The sequence below is a fragment of the Macrobrachium nipponense genome, chromosome 2 (genome assembly GCF_015104395.2).
Source record: "Macrobrachium nipponense isolate FS-2020 chromosome 2, ASM1510439v2, whole genome shotgun sequence".
Taxonomy (NCBI): domain Eukaryota; kingdom Metazoa; phylum Arthropoda; class Malacostraca; order Decapoda; family Palaemonidae; genus Macrobrachium; species Macrobrachium nipponense.
Window position 1 is genome coordinate 117,327,676 of NC_087201.1, and position 27,717 is coordinate 117,355,392.

At 35.4% G+C, this 27,717-nt stretch overlaps 1 protein-coding gene across 4 annotated transcripts in view; it reads left to right on the forward strand.

The window, feature by feature from the left end:
- LOC135220929 (major facilitator superfamily domain-containing protein 1-like) overlaps positions 1-27,717 on the forward strand; it is a 178,478-nt gene that overhangs the window by 66,316 nt on the left and 84,445 nt on the right. For all 4 annotated transcript variants that reach the window (XM_064258585.1, XM_064258589.1, XM_064258587.1 and 1 more), the window contains exons 5-6: positions 2,941-3,066; positions 15,105-15,310. In XM_064258585.1, coding sequence (XP_064114655.1) covers positions 2,941-3,066; positions 15,105-15,310 — 332 coding nt within the window. The remainder of the gene's footprint in view (positions 1-2,940; positions 3,067-15,104; positions 15,311-27,717) is intronic.

The following is a 27,717-nucleotide window of genomic DNA, read 5'->3' on the forward strand; positions in this document are numbered from 1 at the left end:
TCAACATCCTCTTAATAATGGGGTTTTTGTTAGTCCAGCTCTGTGCAATGACCTTTGAGGACTTCTCAGCCTCTCTCTTAAGAGCTGAATTTATCTTGCTAACACTGTTCAGTTGCATTGAATTCCTGACAGGAATCTTCAAAAGTGTCTGGAATATGATGGCACTCTGTGTCAAGGGATTCCTTGATGCTTTGAAGCTCTTTTTTTTTTTTTTTTTTTTTTTTTTTTTTTTTTTTTTTTTTTTTTATTTGCTTCCTGAAACTTTACCCATGCACCAGCCAGAATCTCCTTATGAGGAACATTCATGAATGAATGACTGTGAACTGTAAGAGAGAGTAATATCAAGGGTAGAAGGGGTTATCCATGTTGGGGTACTCCTCATCCCTGGATTGTTGTATTAGAGAAACTGGATTCCCTTCCAGAAACTCCTCATGCAAGGAAACTACCAGTGTGCCTGAGCCTTCTGGGTTCAGTAAGAAGAGCTCAATAGGTTAGGTTGGTTTGTTTCTTGCCTGCCGTCCAAGGCTTCTGTCCCAATTATTGACTCTTCATTTCCATCAGAGAATTTGTACTGGTAGATATGGACTCTGATGTCTTGGCATGTTTGCCTGAGTGTGGTATATACTCGTGGTAAGAAGGGAATACTCACTGCTGGAGTTCTGCCAGGAAGGTGTGCCTTTCCCACATTTCTGTCATACCCATGAACTCGGGCTATTTAAAACTGAGCCCTGTCTTTATTTGTGCTGGCTACTAGGAGCGTATTGCACACCTGGCTCATGTCTGGTGACCACCCAAATTCACCTTTTATGACTGTGAACTTGTGTTTACAGTGGTTAGTATTTGCTGTCCCCACAGGGAAAAAATGGACTCCTTAGTTTGTAAAAGTACAAGTGGTCTTTGGGTCTTGTTCAATAACAGCTCTGTAATGGAAAAAAAAAAAAGTGAGGTTCAGTTGAATGGGAGCTGTGTGTAATTCATTAGATAAACAGAATGCAAGCTAGCATGAAATGGATCAACTTGGTTACAGGTACGTGACCATGATGACTGATTAACATACAAGCTCTTCAAAATAAATGTCGTCATAATCCCAATACAGTGTATGAAAATAGTTACGTATAGGTCGACACAGGTTTTACAATGATCAAACCAAATGTATTATAATATACTACAGTTAGTTTAACATGTATGATAATATAGGTACTTATACAGTATATTTAGTAATGAAGTTTATAGCATATTTGGTGAAAAATTTACAATTATAAGAATAAATAATTGTTGTAATTTAATTCAGGTATGTACATTTAGCAAAACAAAAGAGGAGTATAAGAAAGAATATTAATCCTGCTGAGAGATGCATGTAGCTCAGGCAGATATATGTACTATTAGTATCTATTAGTAAGGCAAGGTAAGGTTTGCTCAATGGTATCAATGAAACATGGTCTGGCAGAGGAGTATAAATTAAAAGATCATCATTGAGCAATAAAGAGTAGGATGACTCACAAAATACCCTGTCTTGAATAAAAAAATTCCCTATTAAGTACATACAATGAATTCCTGCAGGAGCACATGCTAGATGTTGAAATGTAGAAAGGGAGCCAAGGGGCACAATCTAAGGATGTAAACAATAAGAGATACATATTTGGTGGGATGTCATTGAAGCAAATACTAATTTGCATTTAAGCATGAAACAAGGGAAATTTATAAAAAAAAAAACACTATCCTTAGGAAACTTAAAATGATGTACTTAACATATCTTAGATAGTTGCAACATCTAGGTGATAAGCACTGTCCAGTGTAAAAGCTTTGAGCAAAAAAAAGAAAATTCTTTCAACTTTCAGAAAAACCTGGAAAATACGTAATGGGTTGAATTATATTCTGGGTAGCTCCTGTAGGCAAGATAAAGAGTTAATTTATACATAGTAGATCACTACTAACAGTGGCACTATTCTAGCCTAGACTGGTTAAGAAAGATTCTTGATGTAAATTGGTCTTTCTTATGGAGCTCCATTGGGGCCATAAGGGTAATTCCTTTGAGGATGAGCAGAATTTACTCCATTAATGGTATTTTGTTTAATAAAAATATACTAATACATAATTGTGCGTAGCATGCACAAATAATAGATACCTATGTAATTATTTCTTAGTTTTACATCTTGCTGTCTTCCTGTGTTTCCACAGTTCTTAGCTATTTCAAAACTGATGAATCCTTTCAACTACACTAAACCTTTTCAAGGCAGTCCCTGCTTACTGGCGGCATTGGTTAAAGGGATCCGGTCTAGCGATGCCATGAACTGGATTTTTTTGTACCAATCTCCAGTTAGTGGCACACTCTTCAGTTAATTAATGGCACCGTTAAACGGGTTATTAAAGCTATTATTGCCTATTTTCGGCTAGTGGCCATTTCCGGTTAGCGGCGCTCAGCTGGGAACAGAACCCCTGCTGTTAACCAGAGACTGCCTACTATTTTTGGCCTTTCCACATTTTTCACTGTCAATTTTTCTTAAGCCTTTGTATATCATGCACCCAAACACACAGCAAGTTGAATATGCAATGGTAATTATGCAATACTACATGTTTAATTACCAAAAGCAAAATGAACTTTGGAAATGGAATGAATTAAAGAATGGACATGAAAAAGCATAAATGGTTTATTCCTGGGAGTCTTATGTGGAAATTGTGCTAACACTTTGCATTCATATTAAAGAATGAGAAGTAGATGCCATATTCATGTCTGGGAATGAGCAGTGGTGGAATTTTTATCTTGAATGGTACAAACTGGTTTGACTGGGATCCATTGCACAAAAATATCACAATTTATGATTACTGGTACTTTAGTGAACAAATTACTTTAATTTTACTAAACCCTATAGTATTTTGATTTTATAACTGTACAATTATTTGGAATTGCGTAGCATATTAGTCTTAATTTTCCTCTTCCAGGCTGTTTGGTATCCGCATTGGCACCATTGTCTTCTCTGCTATTGTGACAGCCAGTCAGTTTGTTTATGCTCTTGGAGCTTTTGTTGATCGTTTTTGGGTTATGCAGTTAGCAAGATTCCTTTTTGGGTGAGTATGTGACTGTAATAGTATTGGTATTAATTTTTTTCTCTTGTATCAGGTTGATGTGTTGAATACTGTAAGATTGCATGGTGTTACTTTTATTTGTACTAATACATGAGTTTGTTACACAGTATTTTAAAGCTATTTAACATAAATGTTATTTTCAGTAATATTAATGTCAAGAGTTTAATAATAAAAAATTCTCCTAAAGATCTTCCAGGCTGCGTATATGAAATTCCTTGCAAAAAGTGTGATTAAGTAAGTCTATTACGGACAGACCGGTAAATCTCTTTCACAACGTCTCAAGCAACATCAATATTCTGTGAGAACTGGGCAAATATCGAATGCATTATTCGTACATATGAGAGATTTAGACCATCCTATTAACTGGAGTCAACCAAGAGCCTTAATCCCATGTAATGACACAGTTAAAAGGAATATCAGTGAATCTTGTTTCATCAAGTCAAATAATAGAAATGTTCTAAATTTAAGTTTTGGTTTATTTAAACTTAATGCTTTCATTATGAAAAAAGTTGTAGGTAAATATAAGCAACAAAATTAATATATTCAGTTTTTACATGTTTTGGACTGTAAAGATACTTTGTAGTTTCGGTTAGGTTTGTGACCGTGTGATATCCGATAATCCTGGATTATCTCTTTTAATTTTTACCCTTTTGACAATTAACCATCTGGTATTCTTGATCTTGTTGTGTACCTGAGACCTTTATCTCCAATTGTACTTCATTAACTCCTTGACGATGTCTGAGTAAAGACGAAAGCGCTTGGATTTCTGACTATTATTTTTCTGTGGTATTCGCTTATTTATGAAGTCACGTGCATCTACAGTGATTTTTTTAAGCTTATATATATATATATATATATATATATATATATATATATATATATATCTATATATAATTATAAATATATAATATATATATATATATATATATATATATATATATATTATATATATATATATATATATATATATATTTAATAGATAAATATATATAAATATATATATATATATATATATATATATATATATATATATATATATATATATATATGTGTATATATATATATATATATATATATAATATATATATATATATTATATATATATATATATATATATATATATATATATATATAATATATAGAATATATATATATATATATATATATATATATGCATATATACATACATACATATATACATACATACATACATAAATACATATGTAAGTGTTTACATAATAATAATATGGAATGTTAGTCCATATATATAAAAGATTGCTTGCAGGAATGTGATCAGACTAGAGACGCTAAAGATGACGTATACAATAAGTATGTAGGCTAAGTTGACATGCCGTCACCTGTGGTCATTCATTTGTTTTGAAACAGTCCAAGCTCCCTGCTTGAGACAACTACCGCCTACGTGATCTGTAGCGTGTCTCATTTTGATTGTGTGTTCGTATGAAACTATGTTTCATTTGTATGTATTTGTTCCATATGGTTCGAAACTTACTGTCTGTTCCTTCATAACTTGTAACAGAGATGGTAGACAAGGAGAACAGAGTTAGCTATCGTCATTAGAAGACCTTGTACCTCTTTACCTAAGCTTTATCATGTAGAGGAATAGGATTAGCCATCATCATTGGCAGAAGCGATCAAGCTATCGTTATTAGAAGACTTGTACAATCATACCTGATCTTCACCATGTAAAACTTCAGAAGAATATATAATTTTTTATACTTAGTGTTTTCTACAAGAACCTCACCGAACTATGAGTTTAACACATCGTCGTAAAGATAATACCGACTTCGTAAGTGATCTACAAAACCCCAGACACTCCATTGAAGATGGAAGTGCAATACCAACCGACTTAGCGTATAGATTATCGCTAGTCTAACATTACCTCATAGGGCGCCTTATCATACAAGGCACAAGCCCTAATATTGGTGGCCAGCGTACCAGAAGAACTCTACAACGTCCTACGAAGAAAAAAACCAGAATAATAAATCATGTATCATAAGAAGTCAACGACGACGGAAGCAGCAGATTCTTCAAGCAACCTAGTATCATCGTTAGTGAGCGACTTCAGAAAACAAAAAGAACTTTTCAACGACGACGAAAGCAACAGATTCTTCAAGCAACTTAGTATCATCGTTAGTGAATAACTTCAAGAAACAAAACCGACGTGTCCTTTTCCTACGGCAACGGAAGCTTCGTCTCTCATTAGAATCATTCAAGAAAACATCGTTAGTGAGCGTTTCCGGCACTTCAAGAAACAAACCGAACACGTCTGCAGCATCGGATCTTTCAAGGGCTCGAATCATCGAAACAACGCGCACGGGGGAAACTGAAGCCAAACCAGGTCATCCGCTAAATAGAGAAGAGGACCAAGGCCGTGTGTCGTTATCGGAACACCGTGACTTCCCACAAAAGCAAGCTAAGTACAATTTTTTATTCATTTGGAGTAACTTTGAGTGTTTCCTTTGCAGGTCGAATTTCGTTATTCCTGTGGCTGAAGTTACGAGACATTCTTAATCTTACTTTTTTACAGAAATTATCTACATCATTGAGATTTCGCTACTGCAAGTTTTTTTATCTTTGAGTGTCTGTTTCCAGAAGTTCTACTGAAATATCATAATCATATACTACGTTAATTTTATCATTTTGGGTGATTATTAATCCCTTACGTAACAAATCATATTAAACAGTGAATATGCGTTTACGCAGTGGACGTCTGTATTTATACAGATGCATGGATATAGGGTCGTTAAGCACCGTAGTGATTAGCACACAAAAAACAAGTGGAACACCCGTACAAATCTATATAAATTAAGAGGTAACACTATTTCGGGTCATGACAATAAATGCTCCTTTGCAAAGTCCCGATCGCAGTTTTAGCCCTGAGTTTTTTGAGTTATATAAAATATCGAACCTCAATGACTCAACTTAACTTTAAAAATATGGCTGGATTGCAAGGAATAACATGTCTGTAAAAAACTTTCATCAGGCTAAATGCGCTGACCAGGATCCCTCACTATTTCAAATTTTAGCAAAGAATGAAGTACAAACAGTTAATATTGAATGCAGTAGTGATAACTTGTCTTATTAGTAATCGCTCAGTTCCTAATAAGTTCGTCATTCATTGCTTTATACGTAACCAGCAACATAATGCTAAAAAACACACAATACGTTGCCGATGGTAATAAAGAGAAGGATCCTAATTATTACAAAAAGAAATAGAAACAGTAGCCCGTTTCAGAATCAAACAAGCAACTCGGTGACTGTGTCACCTAGTCAAGCGGTCAAGGTCAGTTAAATCTGCCGAGTTTTCAAAGCAAAGCAAATTCCACACAATAAGCGACTCTAGCAGAGTGGGGAAAAGCGATGTTGGTTCATACATACCGATATCTTTTTTGAATTAAAAAGATTTTTTCCTATGAAACACACGACCGTTATAAAGTAATCAGAGCAGGTTTTCGTTTTTTTTAATACGTAAGTTATTATAAGTAGTGGTGGATAAGCCCGACTGTACGCGCCGTAAAAATTAGAATATCTTGTTTATTTCTTTAGTAGACGTAATATCCTGTATTTACGGGGACTCACCGTCTGTTGTTCGAACTTCTCTAATGAGAAGTCCGGATAAGCGAGCGCTTACAGATACCTCTATAGTTATAAAAAACATTGATCTGTATCTAGTGTAATTGTAAGATTCATCTAGGGGTATACAAAATATTATCTTACATCCTGCAAAATAAGGCGTGTTTATCAAAGGAAAATCCTATAAACCTTCAAACATATAAAATCCGTTTGCAACAAAATGAGACAGTTAATCAAATAATAACTTATATAAAAGAACACAAATACATTTGTCTCATAAATCGTAACATTGTTCAAATGACCCAACAGAATTCTCCCACAACCGCAGTCGTAGTTTGCACCGCAAAATCTCGAGAAGCATGCACCTTCGAATGTCTTAGTGCGTGTAAAAAGACTTTGCTGGGAAATGAAATTTTAATCCTTCCTCGAGAAAGACTTGGCTGGGAAATGAAATTTTAATCCTTCCCGACACTCTGAAATATAACGGTTTCCGCGAACAAAGCCCTAAAAGTATACATATCGTGGATACGGAAGTTATAAATATCGCATTTTTTATTGTTGCTAATTCTTAATCCCGCCCAACCAGTCGTGGATGGAATCTCTCTGATAACTCATCTAAAGTAATATCCGTAAAGTCATTCAAGCAGAGGTGATTCAGCAGAAATTTTTTTTTTTATCTTTTACCTGAATACCAGGAAGTTTCCTCCACTAGCGAGTGATCTCTGGGAAAAAACGGATGTAATTTAACACAAAATACGGTCTAAGGACAAACATAAAGCTATATACGTACCTTCGTGTAGACTCTCAATGAAATTTCAAAATAGAGATAAATGACGAAGTTGACAAATGTTAGTAATAGGAGTCATTAGGAAATCACATAAGCCCATATAATTTTTTCCCTCAAACGTCATGCCATAAAAGATCGGACTTTGGTGTATCTGCGTAGATTCTGTCGCTTAAACAAGGAAACGACTCCCGATAGTTTCCAGTGCGATGTACCGACGACATCTTATCTCTGTTAGGTTAGAATAAATTTTTTTCACCAACTTGGACTTACTTAAAGGCTTTTACCTGATACCATTACCTAAGTGATTGTACCTCATATACCGTTTTCAGCACACTCAGGGGACATTATCAATTTTTACGTATGCCTCCGGCTACGTTCACCCCACCCCAATTATAATATAGTGTTTGGAGACTTTAGGGATACCCTACATGCCTATATGGATGATCTTGTAATCTTTTCTAATACCTTAGTAAGTACATTCACATAAAGTAAGAGCTAGTGCTACAGAGACAAAGACAAATAATCTCAGAGTAAAATATCTAAATGTGAGTTTTAAAACCGAACATGTTTATCTAGGTTTTATGTGTCTTGTCAAGGTCTTAAAGGTAAGGTGTCGGCTATTCATAACTTTCCGGTACCTATTAACGTAAAGGGGGGATACAGCACTTTGGCGCTGTAGTGGGTATTACAATCGTATGTAAATATGTACAATCTTCAATCATGACAGCTCCTTTAACAGATCTTACGGAGAGGGCGTAGATTTATTATGGTCTAAAAAGCATCAACGGGGCGTTCGATATCTTAAAAGCGGAATAATGCAGCTTACCTAACTTAAAAATCCCTGATTTAAATAAGGAATTTTTTTTTATTGCAACAGACGCCTCAGACCAAGGGGTAAGAGGGATACTACTTCAGTAATATGATAAACAGTTCTTCCCTATAGCTTTTTATTCACGTAAACTAAAGCCCTCTGAAAGTAAATATGCAGTAATAAGCAAGGAAGGGCTAGGTATCTTTAACTCACTAGTACATTTTAAGTTCATAATCTATGGCTATCCTGATAAAGTCCTTACTGAACATGAGTCCTTTACCGAGTTTTTCAAAGGCTTTAATCACAGTCCAAAAGGAACTCGGTGACAAATGATCATTCAGGTCTTTGGAGCCAAGATAAGATATCTACCTGGGAAAGCAAATATCATAGCTGACGCATTATCCCGCAATCCCGCACTATACAGCAAGAACCATTAATTAGACTAAAAGATATAAAAGAAACATCCGTTGCCTATTGTTTAAAAACCGTATTCTAAACCAAGAAAATTCCTTAACCCAAGAGATCGCGAGCATTGAATATCTGGGTTGGAGTGCAGAACTGTTACAAACTGAACAAAGCAAGAGTCAACAGACATAACCAAAACAATAAACACTTCGAACGGAAACAGAGTCAGCAGCAATAAACACCAAACAATAAACATTTCGAACGGAAACAGGGTCAGCGGCTAAGCAAACCAATAAACACTTCGAGCAGAAACCCTAAAGCAAAAATATATTTAAAGTATGTGTATCAGAATAATGTAATCAAATGTAATATTATATGTAGGTCCGTGACGAGGAAAACCCGAAGAACACAGCAGAGGACTAACGACCAGGTAGTAGTTAATAATCTCTCTCATACCAATCGTCATAAACTGGTGCATTCCGTCATCCAGGGTTCCCTACTATGTCACAGAAAACCAAATCACTATTTTACTGGCCTACAATGCTTATAGATATAAAAAGCACATATCTGATTGTAACACGTGTCATGAAAACAAGGGATACACTAAGACACCTGTCAGTTTAAGGGCCTATCCCGTGCCAAATCAATCCTTGAAAGAATATAGTAGAATAAATTTTAACAAAGTTTACGAGTCTGACAGAGCAAATAAACCACTTCTTAGTGTTAATAGTTCCTTGACACGTATATATTAATAGCACTAAAACAAACACCGCAATTGAGTGCGTTAGGAATATTTGAGTGCTAAATCAGTAAATATGGAATTCAAACACATAATAACTGTGACTCGGGTGGTGTAAATCAATAATAATCTCCTTAACACGTTGTGTGAATTCCTTTCCATTAAGAAAACCAATAATATATTTTATCACCCAGAGTCAATCGGTTTGGTAGAATAACTGATAATTAAATAGGAAGTGTCAATGTCTTACGAGTTACAACTCGTGATATTGGATCCGAAATGGATTATAGCGGTTCCGCGGTTTTAAATACCTTTATCATTTATACTTGTATCTATAGAATTGATGCCACAAGTAGCATTATACGGTACGCGCTAGAACACTTTTCCACATATTCAAGCCAACCATTAATTTATCAAATATATATATAAAAAAATATATAAATAAATAAATATAAATAAAATAAATATGGATACAAGTGGAGTCAATATAATACACTCCGTAAGAAGTCGGAAGGGTTACAATTTATAAATAAAAAAAGGAATCACGATAAAAATCAATAAGCAAAACGTAACCATAGATAATTAAATATCCAAATATATATGCGTAAAAGAATTTGAACTCTAACTTAACGCTTTAGTAATGACAAATAAGCTAAAAGTTCAAACACATATCCAAAATCTACTGACATATTGTCTGTCCCGGTGATTTATATTCGTAGTCAATGAAAAAAAAAAAAAATTAATAAATAAATAAATAAATAAATAAAATAATAATAAATAAAATAAATAAAATAAAATAAAAGAGATTTTAAAGTCAGGAAGTCTAGAAGTGAAAAAGTTATCTATGAAATAATCCTATATAATCTTGATACAGGGCTAATAATATATATAGAAAAAAAGTTTGTATGGAAACCTTTTTGTTATATAGTTTGAATAAGGAATATTTAATTTAACATAATTACAATTATGCAGATTTCCAACATGAACTAATATATTGTTCAATTTTGGTACTGTTTTTTTTTCAGACATTCTTCTCATGTGGGGTCGAGTATTAAAAAAAAAAAAAACAAAAAATTTATCCTAAAGTCGTATCTCTTACAGCAAGTAACGTAACTCTTAAGCTGTGACGACGTCATCAGTTTTAGAAGGTCTGTCGCGTCTGCCGTATCAGCATTGATTCCTTTAACCTCAAATATCTGCTTGCACAGGCTTCATCTTGCGCTTGCAAAGCAGATTGACTGGAGAAAGGAATGCTTAGTTCATGAACTTCACATGTGGTTCATAGTCACATGGACAGGCCACATAACATATTCTTATCCGTGTGTGTAATGCAATTAGTTAAGGACTTGCAATCATTTTTAAAATTATGAACAAAATAAGGCAAATAGAATTTCTATAACACAAAATGAATAAATTTTTTTTTTCTGAACCTCATAGACATTTAGAAGTATCAGATATGTATATATGAAATATTTACTTGCAACATTATCCTATTACAATTCAAGTAAACATTCATGGGAAAATGTCACATTTTCTTGGAAAACCCAAAGTTTATTAGAAATTAGTTACATAGTGGGTTTTTTTTCGTTGCATCTCCTACCTATTAATAAAGTTTAAAAAAAAAATTAACCTCAGAGGATGCGCACGAGAAAAATTGAATATGAAACTTTTGTTAGGGCACATAGAATCATGATTAATATTCTCTTTGACTCTTATGCTGCCTGGCAATCTTACAAAATAGCTCCATTTTCCACTTCTTTGTCTAGTTAACTTACTTATAACCAGTAATATCGAATTTTCTTTGAGATTCGTATTGATATCTATTTATTTTTATAATGATGGATATTTTACGAGTCATCACAGACCTGGATAGGTTCACTCATTGTTATGCCATGGATAAAAAGTTTGTACAGCGGACTCTTCTGAATTCCAAATATCAGCGAATTCATGTGGGTTAAGTCTGGCTTTAAATGGCTCTCTTCCCTCCCCTGTATTTGGATGTCGTCTGAATTTACTTTGCCCTTGTGACAAGTATAATTTCACTTGCAGGCTGATTAATGGAACCTGGTTACAGTATCCTGCAGTACGAGAGTTTCACATCGCAACTTCAAAAAATCGTTCGTCGCAGCGGACGACTACAGTCAAGTAACAACCGCCTACAATGTGAAAGGAATTTCATGGACTTCTTCGACCGACACCGTATCTCGTCGTTAATCTCGTTTTAATGCGGAACGCTCCAGCGACTGTCGAATCGACTACGAAAGGGACATACTTCCGACGTTTACGACCCGAAGGATATTCAACTCTACTTTGCTGGCGAAGGACTCGTGCTGGGGATGTTTTTTTATTCATCGCGAACGTAATCGTGTAGCTTAGGATGCAGAGAATAAGTATGAGGCGGCAAAAATAGAACGTTGGACCCGCCCATGCAAATTTTCCCCTTGTTTTAACCCATTGAAAAAAGGCCCGTTTCATTGGGCTATAGGTGGTTGTCTGGAACTGGGTAATGGACGAAAAGTGGTTCGAAAGCTAGTTAAATGTGAAGTAGTATAATCTCGGTCAGTGTTCCTATATAATAAATGATCATAAATAACAGAATCGAAATATATTTTTGCGTGTACGCACTAGGAATCTATATATAAATGATCATAAATAACAGAATCTAAATATATCTTTGCGTGTACGCAATAGGAATCTATTTAAAGTGCACATATATATTAATCATAATTATATGAATCCATATACATATGTATAAAACATTCAGGTAGCCTATAATCAATCTGTTACCTTTCATCTTACCAATATCTGCAGTTATATATGAGTTAGTATATTGATTAATGCATCAGATATATAACATTTAGCATAAAAATCAACGATCAAATCATCATAAACATTAATAATTTTATCAATTCATATATGAACTTTTTTTATCAGTTAAAATATGATTTTTATCATGTTAATCTTCATTCTATGCAATTATCAGAGTACATTAGTATTTTCTGTAGCATATGTATCTTAATGAGATGAAGTGAAAAAACTGTATCATTATATATCACGTGATCACTATTATTTACCAATATCATTGTTTAATATTTTATTACTTTAATCAATTCATGTACACCATGAATTTTTATTTACTATTATATATATATATATATTCACATAGTGTCTGTATCACACTCCTATAAGTCGAATGCAAGTCAAGTTTGAGTAATAGTCAGTATTTGTTTTTGGTAGGGGGGGGGGGTAGCTGACCGAGCTGATGTAAGTGTTTACATAATAATAATATGGAATGTTAGTCCATATATATAAAAGATTGCTTGCAGGAATGTGATCAGACTAGAGACGCTAAAGATGACGTATACAATAAGTATGTAGGCTAAGTTGACATGCCCGTCACCCTGTGGTCATTCCATTTGTTTTGAAACGTCCAAGCTCCCTGCTTGAGACAACTACCGCCTACGTGATCTGTAGCGTGTCTCATTTTGATTGTGTGTTCGTATGAAACTATGTCATTTGTATGTATGTTCATATGTTCGAACTACTGTCTGTTCCTTCATAACTTGTAACAGAGATGGTAGACAAGGAGAACAGAGTTAGCTATCGTCATTAGAAGACCTGTACCTCTTTACCTAAGCTTTATCATGTAGAGGAATAGGATTAGCCATCATCATTGGCAGAAGCGATCAAGCTATCGTTATTAGAAGACTTGTACAATCATACCTGATCTTCACCATGTAAAACTTCAGAAGAATATATAATTTTTTATACCTTAGTGTTTTCTACAAGAACCTCACCGAACTATGAGTTTAACACCATCGTCGTAAAGATAATACCGACTTTCGTAAGTGATCTACAAAACCCCCAGAAAAACACTCCATTGAAGATGGAAGTGCAATACCAACCGACTTAGCGTATAGATTATCGCTAGTCTAAACATTACCTCATAGGGCGCCTTATCATACAAGGCACAAGCCCTAATACATACATACATATATATATACGTATATATATATATATATATATATATATATATATATATATATATATATATATATAATATAAATAAAATATATATAATGTAGTTGTTCAGCATTCATGGCTTCAATTGGTCACAGATTCTTCTGTGGAGTGTATCTCCAAAGATATCTCAGAAAATTCACTAATTTGAGGATTTTTTTATAGGGCAATATTCACGGTTACTGCATTTTCATTTTATTTTCTTGCTTTAAATATAATTTTTTTTTATGATAAGTTCTACCTTCTCCTGGAGTGTCATGACTTTCCTCTGGCTCTTCGGCTCTTTGCCAGAAGCCTTAGAAGGAGCAGGTAATTTAGTTGGCATCTTAGGGCATGATTCAAATGATACGTGAAGTTAGCACCAATACAGAACACATGAGCAGTAGAGGCATATGCCGTGAAATATTCCAGAATTCTGAGCACAGGCATATTAGATATGTATTAGGAGAAAAGGACTGTGATGTTTAATTGAAAATTTAGTTTTTCCTGGCTAAATGAAGATGAGTGAGATGCTGTTGTCATGATGTATTTTGGTAGTGCAAAACTCCAGAGGGGCATCGTTGCTCTTAGTTATTTTTGAAATGTGGCAGGTGCCAGAAAGGTGCTGAACCAGTTGTTTTAATCAGGAATGAGAGTTTATTATCTAAATGTCAAACCAACTGGTTTTCCAGATGCTGGAAAATTGGACTTTTACTGTCTATATATATAATATATTATATATATATATATATCTATATATATATATATATATTATATATATATATATATATATATATATTATTAATATATAATTATATATAGATATATATATATATATATATAATATATATATATATATTATATATATTTATATATATATATATACACCATACATACATACATACGATACATACATCATACATACATACATCATACATACATACATACATACATACATACATACATACATACAGGCAGCCCCGGGTTAAGACGGTGGTTCCGTTCTTGAGACACGTTGTAAGCTGAAAATCGTTGTAAGCCGGAACATCACAAAAAATCCTAAGAAAACCTTACTTTTAATGATTTGGGCGCATTGAAAACTATGTAAACTGCATTCTTATTGTATTTTTCATAAAAAAAAACTTCAAATATTGATTATTTTGCATTTTTGGTATCATATATCATCTGCCAGATGAGTGTTGTAGGTGTCGTTACCCTGGAAATAATTTCTGATGAATATAATTGAAAAGCGCCTTAACCTCGGAACATCGTAAGCCGAACCCATCGTAACCCAGGGATTGCCTGTACATAATATGCCATATGTGTAGTGGTAAACAGACAGTCCCCGGTTATCGGTGGGAATTCCATTCTTGGCAGGGTGCTGATAACCGAAACTCGGCAATTGATGGTGCTTATGGCGCCAAGTTTCGGTTAATGGCACCGAATAACCAGTTAATGGCCCCTTTGTGAGGTATGTTATGGTGCCATAACTCTGTTATCGGCACCTTATGGCGCCGATAACCGAAACTCTGCCATTATGGGACCATAAATCTACTGATTTTATGACGCTAGACAAGCGCCATAAAATCGGATCGCTATTAACCGAGACCGCCAATAACCAGGGATTGCCTCTACAGTACTTTTTTATACAAACTGTTTTAATCTTTTATTTTTGTATTCAACAGTGTTGGTGGTGAATCTCTTGCTGTAGCCCAAAATACATATGCTGTAAGCTGGTTTAAGGGGAAAGAATTGAATGCTGTATTTGGTTTAACACTGAGCATGGCCAGGGTTGGCTCCACTGTAAACTTCCTTGCTATGGGTCCCATCTATAAAGCAGGCACTTCTGTTGGGGATGGAACAACTGCCCTAGGAATTACAGCACTTGCTGGTAGGTATAAATTGGTTCTGTACTTTATTTCAGTTTACTATTTATAATTTAATTTAGGTTATGCTACTTTGAAATATGAAATTGCTGTGAGAATGAAATTCAAGTTGAATATGCATTTATGAAGAAATGATTAGCATCTCTCAAACTTTATAACTGTAATTGCCAATTAGAATATTATAGTATTATAGAATATTTTGTGTTCTTATGTAAATGCATGAAAGTAACTGTTTTCTGTATGAATTCTGTTCTAAAACAAGGAGAACAAGCTCCAAGAAAAGAGGGAGAGTGCTGGGAATATTGATAAATGTATTATAGTATAGTTACAGAAAATACATATATGTTTGTGCTACGTCTTGTATAATGAGGCTGCACTGTGAGGTTATTTAGACCTGCGATGTTATACGCAAGTATCGTGTGGTATACTCCCCATCCTCGTCTGCGATTGCGACGATAATTTCTAAGTCAGAATCTCTTTCAGTATATAGGCGGAGATGTTTTCAAACTCATAATGATAACTTAACAACGGTATATTTGCAACACTACATCTCTTGAGTTAGAAGGCAAGAAGGTAGTTAGGAGAACCTGATTCTAGGAGGGAAAGTAGAGTTCTAAGTTACAAGGCATTTACAAGAGTATAGGAGAGCACAGCTTAGCTCAGCATACATAACATACAGACAGACGAACATGTGAGAGGAAGTCACGTAGACATCTGGGTTATAGGTCAATAGGTTCTCAGGCGAAGCACTGTGACCTCTTTGACACAATCATGGATTTGATTATCACAGGCAAATGCAAACCAGGGCGTTGCTGATTCAATACATCCAGCCTAGCTTGCGTCCTGTTTATCAACTCTTATCACACTCCTTGTTATCTCAACAGTGAACTCTTAGGTCATTAGAGTATTTATACATATGGAATATATGTATTTTAAATGTAATCCTTAAATTAATTGCTCGGTCAGCTACAAAACTAAACACTGAATTTTAAAGTTTGACTTGCATATGATTCAAAGGAGTGTGATAGAGAAATTAATGTGAATATATAGAAATACTCACAAGTAATGAATAATACATGGAAGATACAGATCCACGTACAAGATAAATGCATATGATATCATACTAATATTAAAGATAACATGTCATACATAATGATAGTTATATACTGTTAGTCATGAGAATAATATATTCAACAGAAAGTACTAATGTACGGCTGATGATTACATGACACCAGAATTACATTCTAAAAATCATAAGAAATAAAATGGTACCAAAAATGTGATAAGATAAAAGGTAACTGATTAACAATATGTGCTACCTGATTAGCATATACATGTATAAAAAGATTCAAGTAAGATAATAGGTAACTGTTTAAGAATAGTTGCTACTTGATTAATATATATATATGTATATAATAATTCAAATAAATTCAGATGTGTGCACATCATATAGATTCCTGGTGCGTACACGCACAGACACTTTGATTCGTGGAACTTCAATTGGTTTTATTAGGTGTGCTACCAGATATATTGAATGATAAATGATAATTAAGCTTCTCGTACTTTACATATGGAATGCAATGTCACGGAGGTACCTGTTACACATTTAGCCAGCGTTCAAACTGCTTTTCACACAAAAAACACAATTCCAAACACTTCCCCCCGAGTCAAATGAAATGGCCAGTTTCAAGTGGCTCTAAAGTCAAACGGCTTTAGGGCAAACGGATAAGTGTCAGGACGGGGTACGACGTTCTGTTGATGATCCATTCTTGTTTGCCTCAACCTACGCCAAGCAAATACATCCAGCCTAGCTTGCGTCCTGTTTATCAACTCTTATCACACTCCTTGTTATCTCAACAGTGAACTCTTAGGTCATTAGAGTATTTATACATATGGAATATATGTATTTTAAATGTAATCCTTACATTAATTGCTCGGTCAGCTACAAAACTAAACACTGAATTTTAAAGTTTGACTTGCATATGATTCAAAGGAGTGTGATAGAGAAATTAATGTGAATATATAGAAATACTCACAAGTAATGAATAATACATGGAAGATACAGATCCATGTACAAGATAAATGCATATGATATCATACTAATATTAAAGATAACATGTCATACATAATGATAGTTATATACTGTTAGTCATGAGAATAATATATTCAACAGAAAGTACTAATGTACGGCTGATGATTACATGACACCAGAATTACATTCTAAAAATCATAAGAAATAAAATGGTACCAAAAATGTGATAAGATAAAAGGTAACTGATTAACAATATGTGCTACCTGATTAGCATATACATGTATAAAACGATTCAAGTAAGATAATAGGTAACTGTTTAAGAATAGTTGCTACCTGATTAATATATATATATATGTATATAATAATTCAAATAAATTCAGATAAGTGTGCACATCATATAGATTCCTGGTGCGTACACGCACAGACACTTTGATTCGTGGAACTTCAATTGGTTTTATTAGGTGTGCTACCAGATATATTGAATGATAAATGATAATTAAGCTTCTCGTACTTTACATATGGAATGCAATGTCACGGAGGTACCTGTTACACAGTTAGCCAGCGTTCAAACTGCTTTTCACACAAAAAACACAATTCCAAACACTTCCCCCCGAGTCAAATGAAATGGCCAGTTTCAAGTGGCTCTAAAGTCAAACGGCTTTAGGGCAAACGGGTAAGTGTCAGGACGGGGTACGACGTTCTGTTGATGATCCATTCTTGTTTGCCTCAACCTACGCCAAGCAAATACGTTAGCGGTGACGAGAACCACCACCAACACACGTCACAGCCAGCAGCGTGTAGAACCGAAGGTCCTCGGCGACAGGGTAAGCCCTTGAAGTGCGGTCCATACCAGACAATTTGGATAGTTGATTGGCCACTTTCGCATTGTATGGAAGGGGTAAAGCTGGGATGATGGTACTCGACCAAGAAAAATTTGCGAAGTAAGCTCGTTCCCTTATGATGGTGCTTACTCCACGGACCGTGTAGTTGGGTGAGACTCCACTGCAGCCGTCCACAGCGACGAACATCCGTGAAGAGGCCGTTGATCCATGCGGGCAAGCAACGTGAAACCCTGCTCTGTCGTATCGTATCCTCAATCCGTTATTCAGCCTGTAAGCGAACTTATACTCGTCAAAAGGGTAAAGTGGTTTCAGACATCATTCACGTGTGTGAGAGAGAGAGCCGTTTAGCTCTAGACCTAACTCGCATGAATCACCTGATGTATGGTGGAATTCAAAGGAGTCAGCTGTACAAACTTTATTACCCATGGCATCTGAACAGTGAGTGAACCTATCCAGGTCTCTGATAACTGTAAATGTTTCCTTATTAGGGGAAATCAATACGTGTCCCGTCAGATTAGATATTACTGGTAATGAGTTATTCGTCATGAAAGTTGGAAACGGTGCAATTTTGTAAGATTACTGATATTAAGCTATAATAAAATTCTATCTTATGCGCGTCTAACAGGAATATAACCAAGTTTCTCTCGTCCGTTCTCTAAAGTTAATGTTAAATCTTTGATAGTCAAAAGATGTGGCGACAGAATACACTTTGTAGCTAGCGTGATAGCTTCCACATAGTCTTTTGATATTTCAATAAAATGTGAAATTTTTGCACGGATATGGTCTACCTTAGAACTGTAATACGCTAATGTTGCCAGCAAGTGTTGCACCTCCATCATCTGATTGATATTACTAGAATGTTCGTTCACCAAAGTCATAAGTTGATTAATTGATGATAATTGTTTACGAAGTTCTGAAAAAAACTAATTCATTTTCATGTTGCAAAAATTCAATTCTCTTATTCTGATAATTAATTTTAAGACAATTTGAAATTCCTATACCTAAACTTGCAACAGACCCGAAGACGTTGAGCGCAGCAAATATAAACGGGTTACGTCTTTCTAGGCTACTGTGTCTCACGGTCCACATAAGCAGATCACAAGCCAGACATTCTGCTTCAGCAATTTTGTTTTGCAAGTCGAATGATAACATTTCTGCAACACTTAAAGTTTGTGCTAGCAAAATCTCTGGATTAAAAGGAAAATGATGATGTAAGTGATTCAATGATTCGGCAAACCACGACAATTCTCTTTTTAGTTTATGACATCATCTTCTGGCAGGAAAATCACTCGCAAATCAACTTATAGAACTATATTACTTGCTGTAATGAAAACGTCTTCTGTTCTTTCAATTATAGAGCCATGTGTAAAATGTATATTTTTTGTTTTAGCACTCTTCCCACACGACAGGAATGTCTGAACAAACAATACCAATCCGAACAATATAAGCTTCATGTTGGAAACCTGCAATTAGTGAAATATATGTTATTATTCATGTTTGAATTAGCTACTCTATACAAAACAGAAACAAATATTTTCATACAAATATTATATATGCATACTTTTATCATGCAAGTTTCATAGATACTTTTTATTAGTTTCATATATAGGCATACATAAATTCTTCTCTCTTTCTTTCTACCCCTTTTCTCATCCACCAAGATTGTGTTCACTGCCACAGAGTTGGATCACCTAGTACGTGATTCTTTTAAGGTTTTCAGTATCTTCAGTTTTCTCAACAGACCATAGGTGCAGTAGACAAGAAGATTGAGGATTGCACCTCCCTTCAACCTAACTTTTCATTGGATTGGCTAAGAGTTTTGTCTTGTGCCAATAAGGTGATCAGAGAAGGCTCGCAGGAGTTAGCAGTATTGGTTACTGCTGGGATCCTTAAGAATAGGGAATAATGGTGCTCGTTAACCCTGAAAGGAGTAACACCTTCACAGAGATAAGCCCTTCAGTTCATGTCTTTGGATCATAGTACAGTGTTTTCCCTTGAGCCGCCATTGAGCGTGTAACAGCGGAACTCCAGAAGAAGACTACCCAGGATCTTCTAGCTGCTTCTTCTAAGAGGACCAAGGAAATAGTTTGTGCTCCTTCGACTTCTTCCCCTTCAAGAATGGTCTCCCCTCTGTAACAGAACCCTTTTTGGGGAGGCAGAGGCAAGTTCTAGTCAAGATCTCAAACTAACTTTTGGTCGGTACGACCAACAAAGAAACCAACAACCAAGACCTCTTCTCATAAGTGAGGATCCAGTCCTCCATTCTACAATGGGAGCCAGGTTGCAGCTACATATTTTGGGCCAAATGGGCAGAAAAGAAGGCAGAACCATGTGTTCTGCAGGTCATCAAAAAAGGATGTTCCAACCCCTTTAAAGACAACCCCCCATTAGTTTCCTCTCCCATCAACTTGGGAGCCTACAACAAAGACTCAGAGAAATTTACTGCCCTATCAGAAGAGGTCGATTCCCTTCTCAAGTAGAGAGCAGTGGAACTAGTGGAAGATATTATTACAAAGGGGTTTTCAAACTGTCGATTTCCTAGTCTCCAAATTATTGGGGGGTTGGAGACATCCTGGACATTGGCGCTCTGAATTTCTTCGTGAAGACAATGAAATTCAAGATGGAAACCATTCATTCAGTCCTGTCAGCCATTCATCAGGGGAGTTGGATGGCGACAGTAGATATGCAGGATGCTTACTTCCATATCCCCATACATCAAGAATCCAGGAAGTATCTTGATGTTCCAGGACATGTCTTCCAATTTTGGGCACTGTGTTTCGGCCTGTCAGCTGCTCCCCAAGTTTTTACCAGACTCCTTGCTTCACTGGCAAAGTGGCTGCACCTAGCAAGGATCAACGTTGTCTTATTTAGATGACTGTCCCCTTCACTCCACATCTAGTTCATATGGAGGACCTTCGAGAGGGAAAATCTGTTTCCTCCGAACCCCAACCACACACAATTCCCAGACACATCGGATCTGGGTTGGGGCGCCACTTGGGAGAATACAGAAGTATCTGGGATGTGGTCCAGTTCAGAGAAGAACTTTCATATAAACGTGTGGAGTTGTAGACTGCTACAGCAGTCTACAACTCCACAGTCATCATTCAGTTGGACAACATGACAACACTGGCATATATAAGAAATCAAGGAGGGATGGACTCCTCCTCCATGTTTGAGGCAGCAAGGGATCTTCTCCTTTGGGCTCATGAAATCACACCAAGATTGGCGCCAGGAATATTCAGGGAAAACTGAATGTCTTCGTGGACGAGTAAAGTCGTTGTAAACAGGTCCTACTGATGGAGTGGACACTGAATCCACAGGTGTGCACCAACCTATGGAGACAGTGGGGGAAACAGTTGATAGATCTGTTTGCAACAACTAGGAATCATCAACTTCCCCCATATTGTTCGCCAGCCCCAGGTCCTCTTGCATGGGGAACAAATGCTATGATCCAGGATTGGTTGAATCTCGACGTTTACTCATTCCCACCCTTCAGTATGGTGAGGAAGGTAATAAACAAATTCCGTTCGCACAACAACCTCTCAACTTTAGTGGCCCCCTTTTTGCCGCAAAAAGAGTGGTTCTCAGATCTCTTCATTCTCGTTGTGGACTTCCCAAGACTTCTGCCACAGCAAAAAAGTTTACTCAGGTAACCGCATTTCACTGGTTCCATCAAGGACTATCCACTCTTGTTCTGACGGCTTCAGACTGTCAGGAAGCTTGTCAGAGGCAAAGGCTTTTTAAGACCAGCTGCGGAGGTGATTGCAAAGTGTAGGTGTCAATCTATCACTAACATTTATCAGTCCAAGTGGTCATTCTTCTGCTGCTGGTGCAGAAGATATGATATCTCATCTTCTTCTACCACTGTAGCCCAAACAGCAGACTTTCTGCTATTTTTAAGGACTTCCCTACAGTTAACTGCATCCATGGTTAAGGAATGTGTTTAGGCACAGGGGACTGGATTTGTCTTCAGATAAAGCCATCAGTGATTTGATCAGGTCTTTTGAGACAACCAAGAAGGAGAAAGCTGTACAGTCTTGGAATCTTGATTTTGTTCTGAAATGGATTTCAGGGCATCCATTAGAAACCATTCTATCTTCTAGCCTTACTGATCTAACAAGGAAGACTTTTTGGTGGCCTTAGCTATGGCTGATAGAATGGGCAAGATTCAGGCCTTAGACAAAGATGTGGGCCTTTAACAGGGAGACAGTATTCTCATTCATATTGGGTTTCTTAGAAAAAAATGACACATCAGCTAATCCGTGGCCTTGCTCCTTCAACATTAAGTCGCTGACTGACATCCACGACTCTACAGATCACAAAAGGACTCTGTGCCCCGTAAGAGCATTGAAACATTACTTGGAAAGAACTAAGAGAATCTGAAGCCACTCCCCTAACCTTTGGTGCTTGGTCAAGGACCCATTGCATCATATGTCTACATATACCCTGGTTCTTTTCCTGTGAAACATTATTTCTGAATCTCATTCAAATGTTTCAGAGGAAGATTTTCCTATTTGTAAGGTCAAGGCCCATGAAGTGAGGGCAGTGACCTCTTCCATGTCTATCAGAAATAATGTATTTCTAGCATCAATTGTACAAGCTACATGATGGAGATGTAAATCTGTATTTGCTCATTTTTATTTATGTGATGTTGAGATAATTTATAATAATTGTAGTGCTTTAGTATTGGGAAACGAAGGATAGGAGAATGTACCTAATCTCTTATTTGAACTCACCTTGACAGTGGTTGTCAAGTTTTGGGAAGCTTTGGGGTACTGTGTACATGGCGTACCCACCAATCTTGTTTTTTATGATGGGTAATAATGATTGTTTTTATTGGTGTTCAGGTAATTGGTCTTTTTCTGGTCATTTTGTGTTTTTGCCCAGGGCAAGGGCTTGGGTTTTGGTAGCTTTGGCAATCATAGGCATAATACTCGATTGCAAAGCATCCCATTGAAGTAGAGATGACACCTGGCTTTACTGCCATGTCTCAAGGGATGGAGATGTAAGGTTACAACAAGCTTTTTGTTGATACTAGCTAGTTTACTAGTTTAATATTTCAAATTCATCTCCATTACTGAGTGTTTTTGAGTAGTACAGTAATACCTCAGTCTTATGTAATTCAAGTTGTGCAAATTAACAATGGCATGAACTTTTCATTGGAACTTAACTAATTATCATATGCAAACACATGAACGCAAATGCAACATTTTCGAATCCTGGAGAAACCCTGCAAAAGTATTTGTTTAATTTTTTATGTAATTTATAAGTTTTTAAGCTTTTATGTGTAAGTTAAACAACATTAAGTAATACAGAAATAATAATTCTCTCTCTCTCTCTCTCTCTCTCTCTCTCTCTCTCTCTCTCTCTCTCTCTCTCTCTCTCTCTCTCTCTCTCTCATATAGTAGTCATCTTGCTTGGTGAGACGTTCCTGCGCGAAGTCAGATTAATCAACAGATATCACAAGTTTAACAAACGTCTAGAATTTGAGAAATATCTAGAAGTGTTCGTGAAATATCGGTGATAAGATTAGTATGAAAATAGTAGGATAAAGCGTCTTCTAAGTTAGTTTATCAAGTGAAATACTGTAAATCAGAACAAGATGGCAGTAAGTTCCAACTGCGGAAAAAAATGGCGAGATTTAGCTTGCTTGGCAGATTCGCAATACGATGATGGTAGCAGGAAGGGAACTGGCATTTCTGATCTATGAATCAGTAACAGTCCTACCAAAAAGAAATACAAAAGCATTCATAGATATATTAGAAGGATACAATCCTTCAAACTGGAACAAATCAAATGAAAACATCTTGAAAATAATTGAAGAAGTTCCAAATAAAATCCAAGTGGTCAAGAGACTCATAAAGAAAATATACATAAACCAACATATTCCGACAAAGAAAATGAATAAGGTGAACCTTGTGAATATCCTAATTGATGCATTAGGAAAAAGAATGCCAAAAGCATGTAAACTGTGTAAGGTGTGGTATAGCATATTAATCCACAAAACCTAATCAGAAAATGTGCTGCATGCAACATTCCGACCCATCCACAGTGTGCTGAGGTAATGCAATAATATTAGAAAAGACAGCAAGAATTTTTTGCTCAACAGTGTCTACCATGGATAGAACAATGTTATTAAATCAAGATTGAATGTACAGAAATAGTTGAGGATGAAGAAGAAGAAGAAGAGGAAGAAGAAGAAGAAGAAGAAGAGGAAAACGTAAGAGAAGTAAACAAAAATGAAATGACAGAAAAAGATAAGGAAAACAAAGAACAAGATAAAAGTATGGATGCAGAGATACTCATTGATACTACATATGAGGCTATAAGCAGCATACCTACGAAAGAAATAAATTACGATATGACAACACAAAAGAAAATGCCGAAGACTCTACCCAGATCTACACAATGACGGGATAGAGGAAAAAATATACAAAAAAGACAAAGTCTGCAACCTTTTGAAAAGAGGGAATTGCAGATTTGGAGAAAAATGTTACTACAAACATCCTAAGGTATGTCACAACTATGAAATATATGGTAAATGTGCATACCTAGATGGATATGAGGATGATTGCAGAGATCTACATCCAAAAATATGCAAAAACCTAAAAGAAGGAAAAGGATGTAAGTTCGACAAAAAATGTAAATATATGCACCCTGTAGCCATGAAAAATAATCAAATAAATAAACCAATCAAGTAATAAAATCCAAAATAAGAAAGAAACAATAAAGAAAGGAATGAAGAATATCAGGTAAAAGAAAAAAGCAAGCCATCAATGAGATATGCAGAGGTTGTCAGCAAAAAATTTCAATGCATCAGCTCCAAGATTCTACTCAAGAGATAATAACTGTTTTTATTATGCAAGAGGATATTGCAGAAACGGAGAAAATTGCAGATTCAGACACAAAATGAATAATTATGATGAAGGAAGAACAAATATTATGGAAAAGTTGGATTTTTTAATGTCAGAATTTCTGGAAATGAAAAAAAGAACAACATACCAGAACAGGAAAGAGACATGGGAAAATCCTTATTATTACCAATATTAAATGAAGGAGAAAACACGCAAACCATCATAGTGATGAATGCGCAGGGTTTAGTTACGAGTAACTCAAAAAGAAAAATAGAGTACTTAGAAGAACTAACCCAAATTGAAAAGAAAATAGATATAATGAATATAAGTGAAACCTGGTATTCCCAAGAGACTGGGAATGATGACCAAATAAAAGGGTTCCAAACTTATAGATCAGATAGAAAAAATAGGAATCAAGGGGGAACCGCAATATATGGGAAAGACAAAAAACAAGGAAAAATATATGAGAAATATAGTAACTCAGAATGTGAACTAATAGCGTAGAATTTGAATCTGAAAAATTAATGAACATAGTAATATATAGACCTCCTAATACTAAAGAGTTTGACTTAATAATAGAAAAATTGGATGATATATGTAGAAATCACAAGGACTGGACTATTCTCCTATCTGGAGACTTCAACTTTCCTTTCGTAGACTGGAAAGAACGAATAGGAGATTGTGGATGTACTTATACATATAAAAAAGAGAGTAATAGTAGTGCAGAAGATAAGAGGCAATTCGAAAAGCTATTAGATATGCTACTAGAATACAACATTCAACAAATAAATCACCTGCCAACAAGAAAGGAAAATAGTTTAGACCTAGTATTTGTGAACGAGATGAATTATGTTAAAGAAATAATAGTTTATAATGCGAGTATTTCAGACCATAATGTCATAGAATTAACAGTCCATTCCAAAGCAAGTGAAAATAGAGATAAGCAAGAAATGAAAAAGTGGGAAGGATATGGAAAATACAACTTCTACAGTAAAAATATAAAATGGTCAGAAATAAATGAAGAATTAAACAAAGATTGGGATAACATTTTCGTAAGTGATGACATAAAGGTAAATACGGAGATATTATATAAAATATTAGAGAAAATAGTGGATAAATATATACCGAAGAAGAAAAGTAAACATCAGTCATGCATACCAAGAGACAGAAGGATCTTGTTCCAGAAAATCAGAAAGTGGAAAAAAGGTCTTGCAAAAGAAAAAAATGCATGGAAAGTTATAGAACTAAAAAGTAAGATAGAAAATGCAGAACAAAAGATTATACAATCAAAAGAAAATGAAAAACGGGATTTGGAAGAAAAAACCCTATTAAATATCAAGCAAAATCCCAAACTATTATACTCATATGCGAAGAAGATGAATAAAAGAAGAATAGAAACTAGGCCCTCTAAGAATTGAAGGGAGATTAACGAATGAAAAAAATAAAAAGGAAATTTGCAACATATTAGCAGAACGATATAAGAGAGAATTCACCCCTAGAATAGATAATGAAGATAATGATATAGAAGTAAGGGATGAAAATAGTGAATATTTAGCTGACATAGATATTAATGAAGCTGATATTGTGCAGGCTATTAATGAAATTAAAAGGATGGAGCTGCTGCAGGGCCGGATGGAGTGCCTGCTATTTTGTTAAAGAAAGTAGTTCATTCTATCGCAAAGCCACTTGCAATATTATTAAGACAAAGTGTAGATACAGGCAAGATTATAATGAGCACAAATTAGCATATATTACCCCTACTTTCAAAAGTGGATCAAGACTAGAGGCAAGTAATTATAGGCCTGTGAGTCTAACATCACATATTATGAAAGTGTATGAAAGGGTAATGAAGAAAAATATTATGAAACACATTTTAATAAAAAATAATTTGTTTAATAAAGGACAACATGGTTTCGTACCCGGAAAAAGTACACAAACCCAACTGTTAGTCCACCGTGAGAACATATTCAAAAATATGAAAAGCGGAAATGAAACAGATGTGGTTTATTTAGACTTTGCAAAAAGCTTTTGACAAAGTAGACCATAATAATTAGCGAAGAAAATTAGAAAACACAATATCGTGGATAAAGTAGGAAGATGGTTAAAAGAATTTTTACACAACAGAAAACAGATAGTTATTGCAAACGACGAGAAATCGGATGAAGCCAAGGTAATATCTGGTGTGCCGCAAGGTACGGTGTTAGCTGCAATACTGTTTGTTATTATGATTGAAGACATAGACAGTAATGTTAAGGATTCGGTAGTGAGTAGTTTCGCAGATGACACAAGTATAAGTAGAGAAATTACTTGTGATGAAGATGGGAACGCTCTACAAAGAGACCTTAACAAAGTATATGATTGGGCAGAGGTAAATAGGATGGTATTTAACTCTGATAAATTTGAATCAATAAATTATGGAGACAGAGAAAGAAAGCTATATGCATATAGGGGACCTAATAATGAGACAATCACAAATAAGGAAGCAGTTAAAGACCTTGGTGTGATGATGAATAGGAATATGTTATGCAATGAACAAATAGCAATTCTGTTGGCAAAATGTAAAGCAAAAATGGGAATGTTGTTACGGCACTTCAAAACAAGAAAAGCTGAACACATGATTATGCTTTATAAAACATATGCTCGTAGTCCACTTGAATATTGCAATATGATATGGTACCCACACT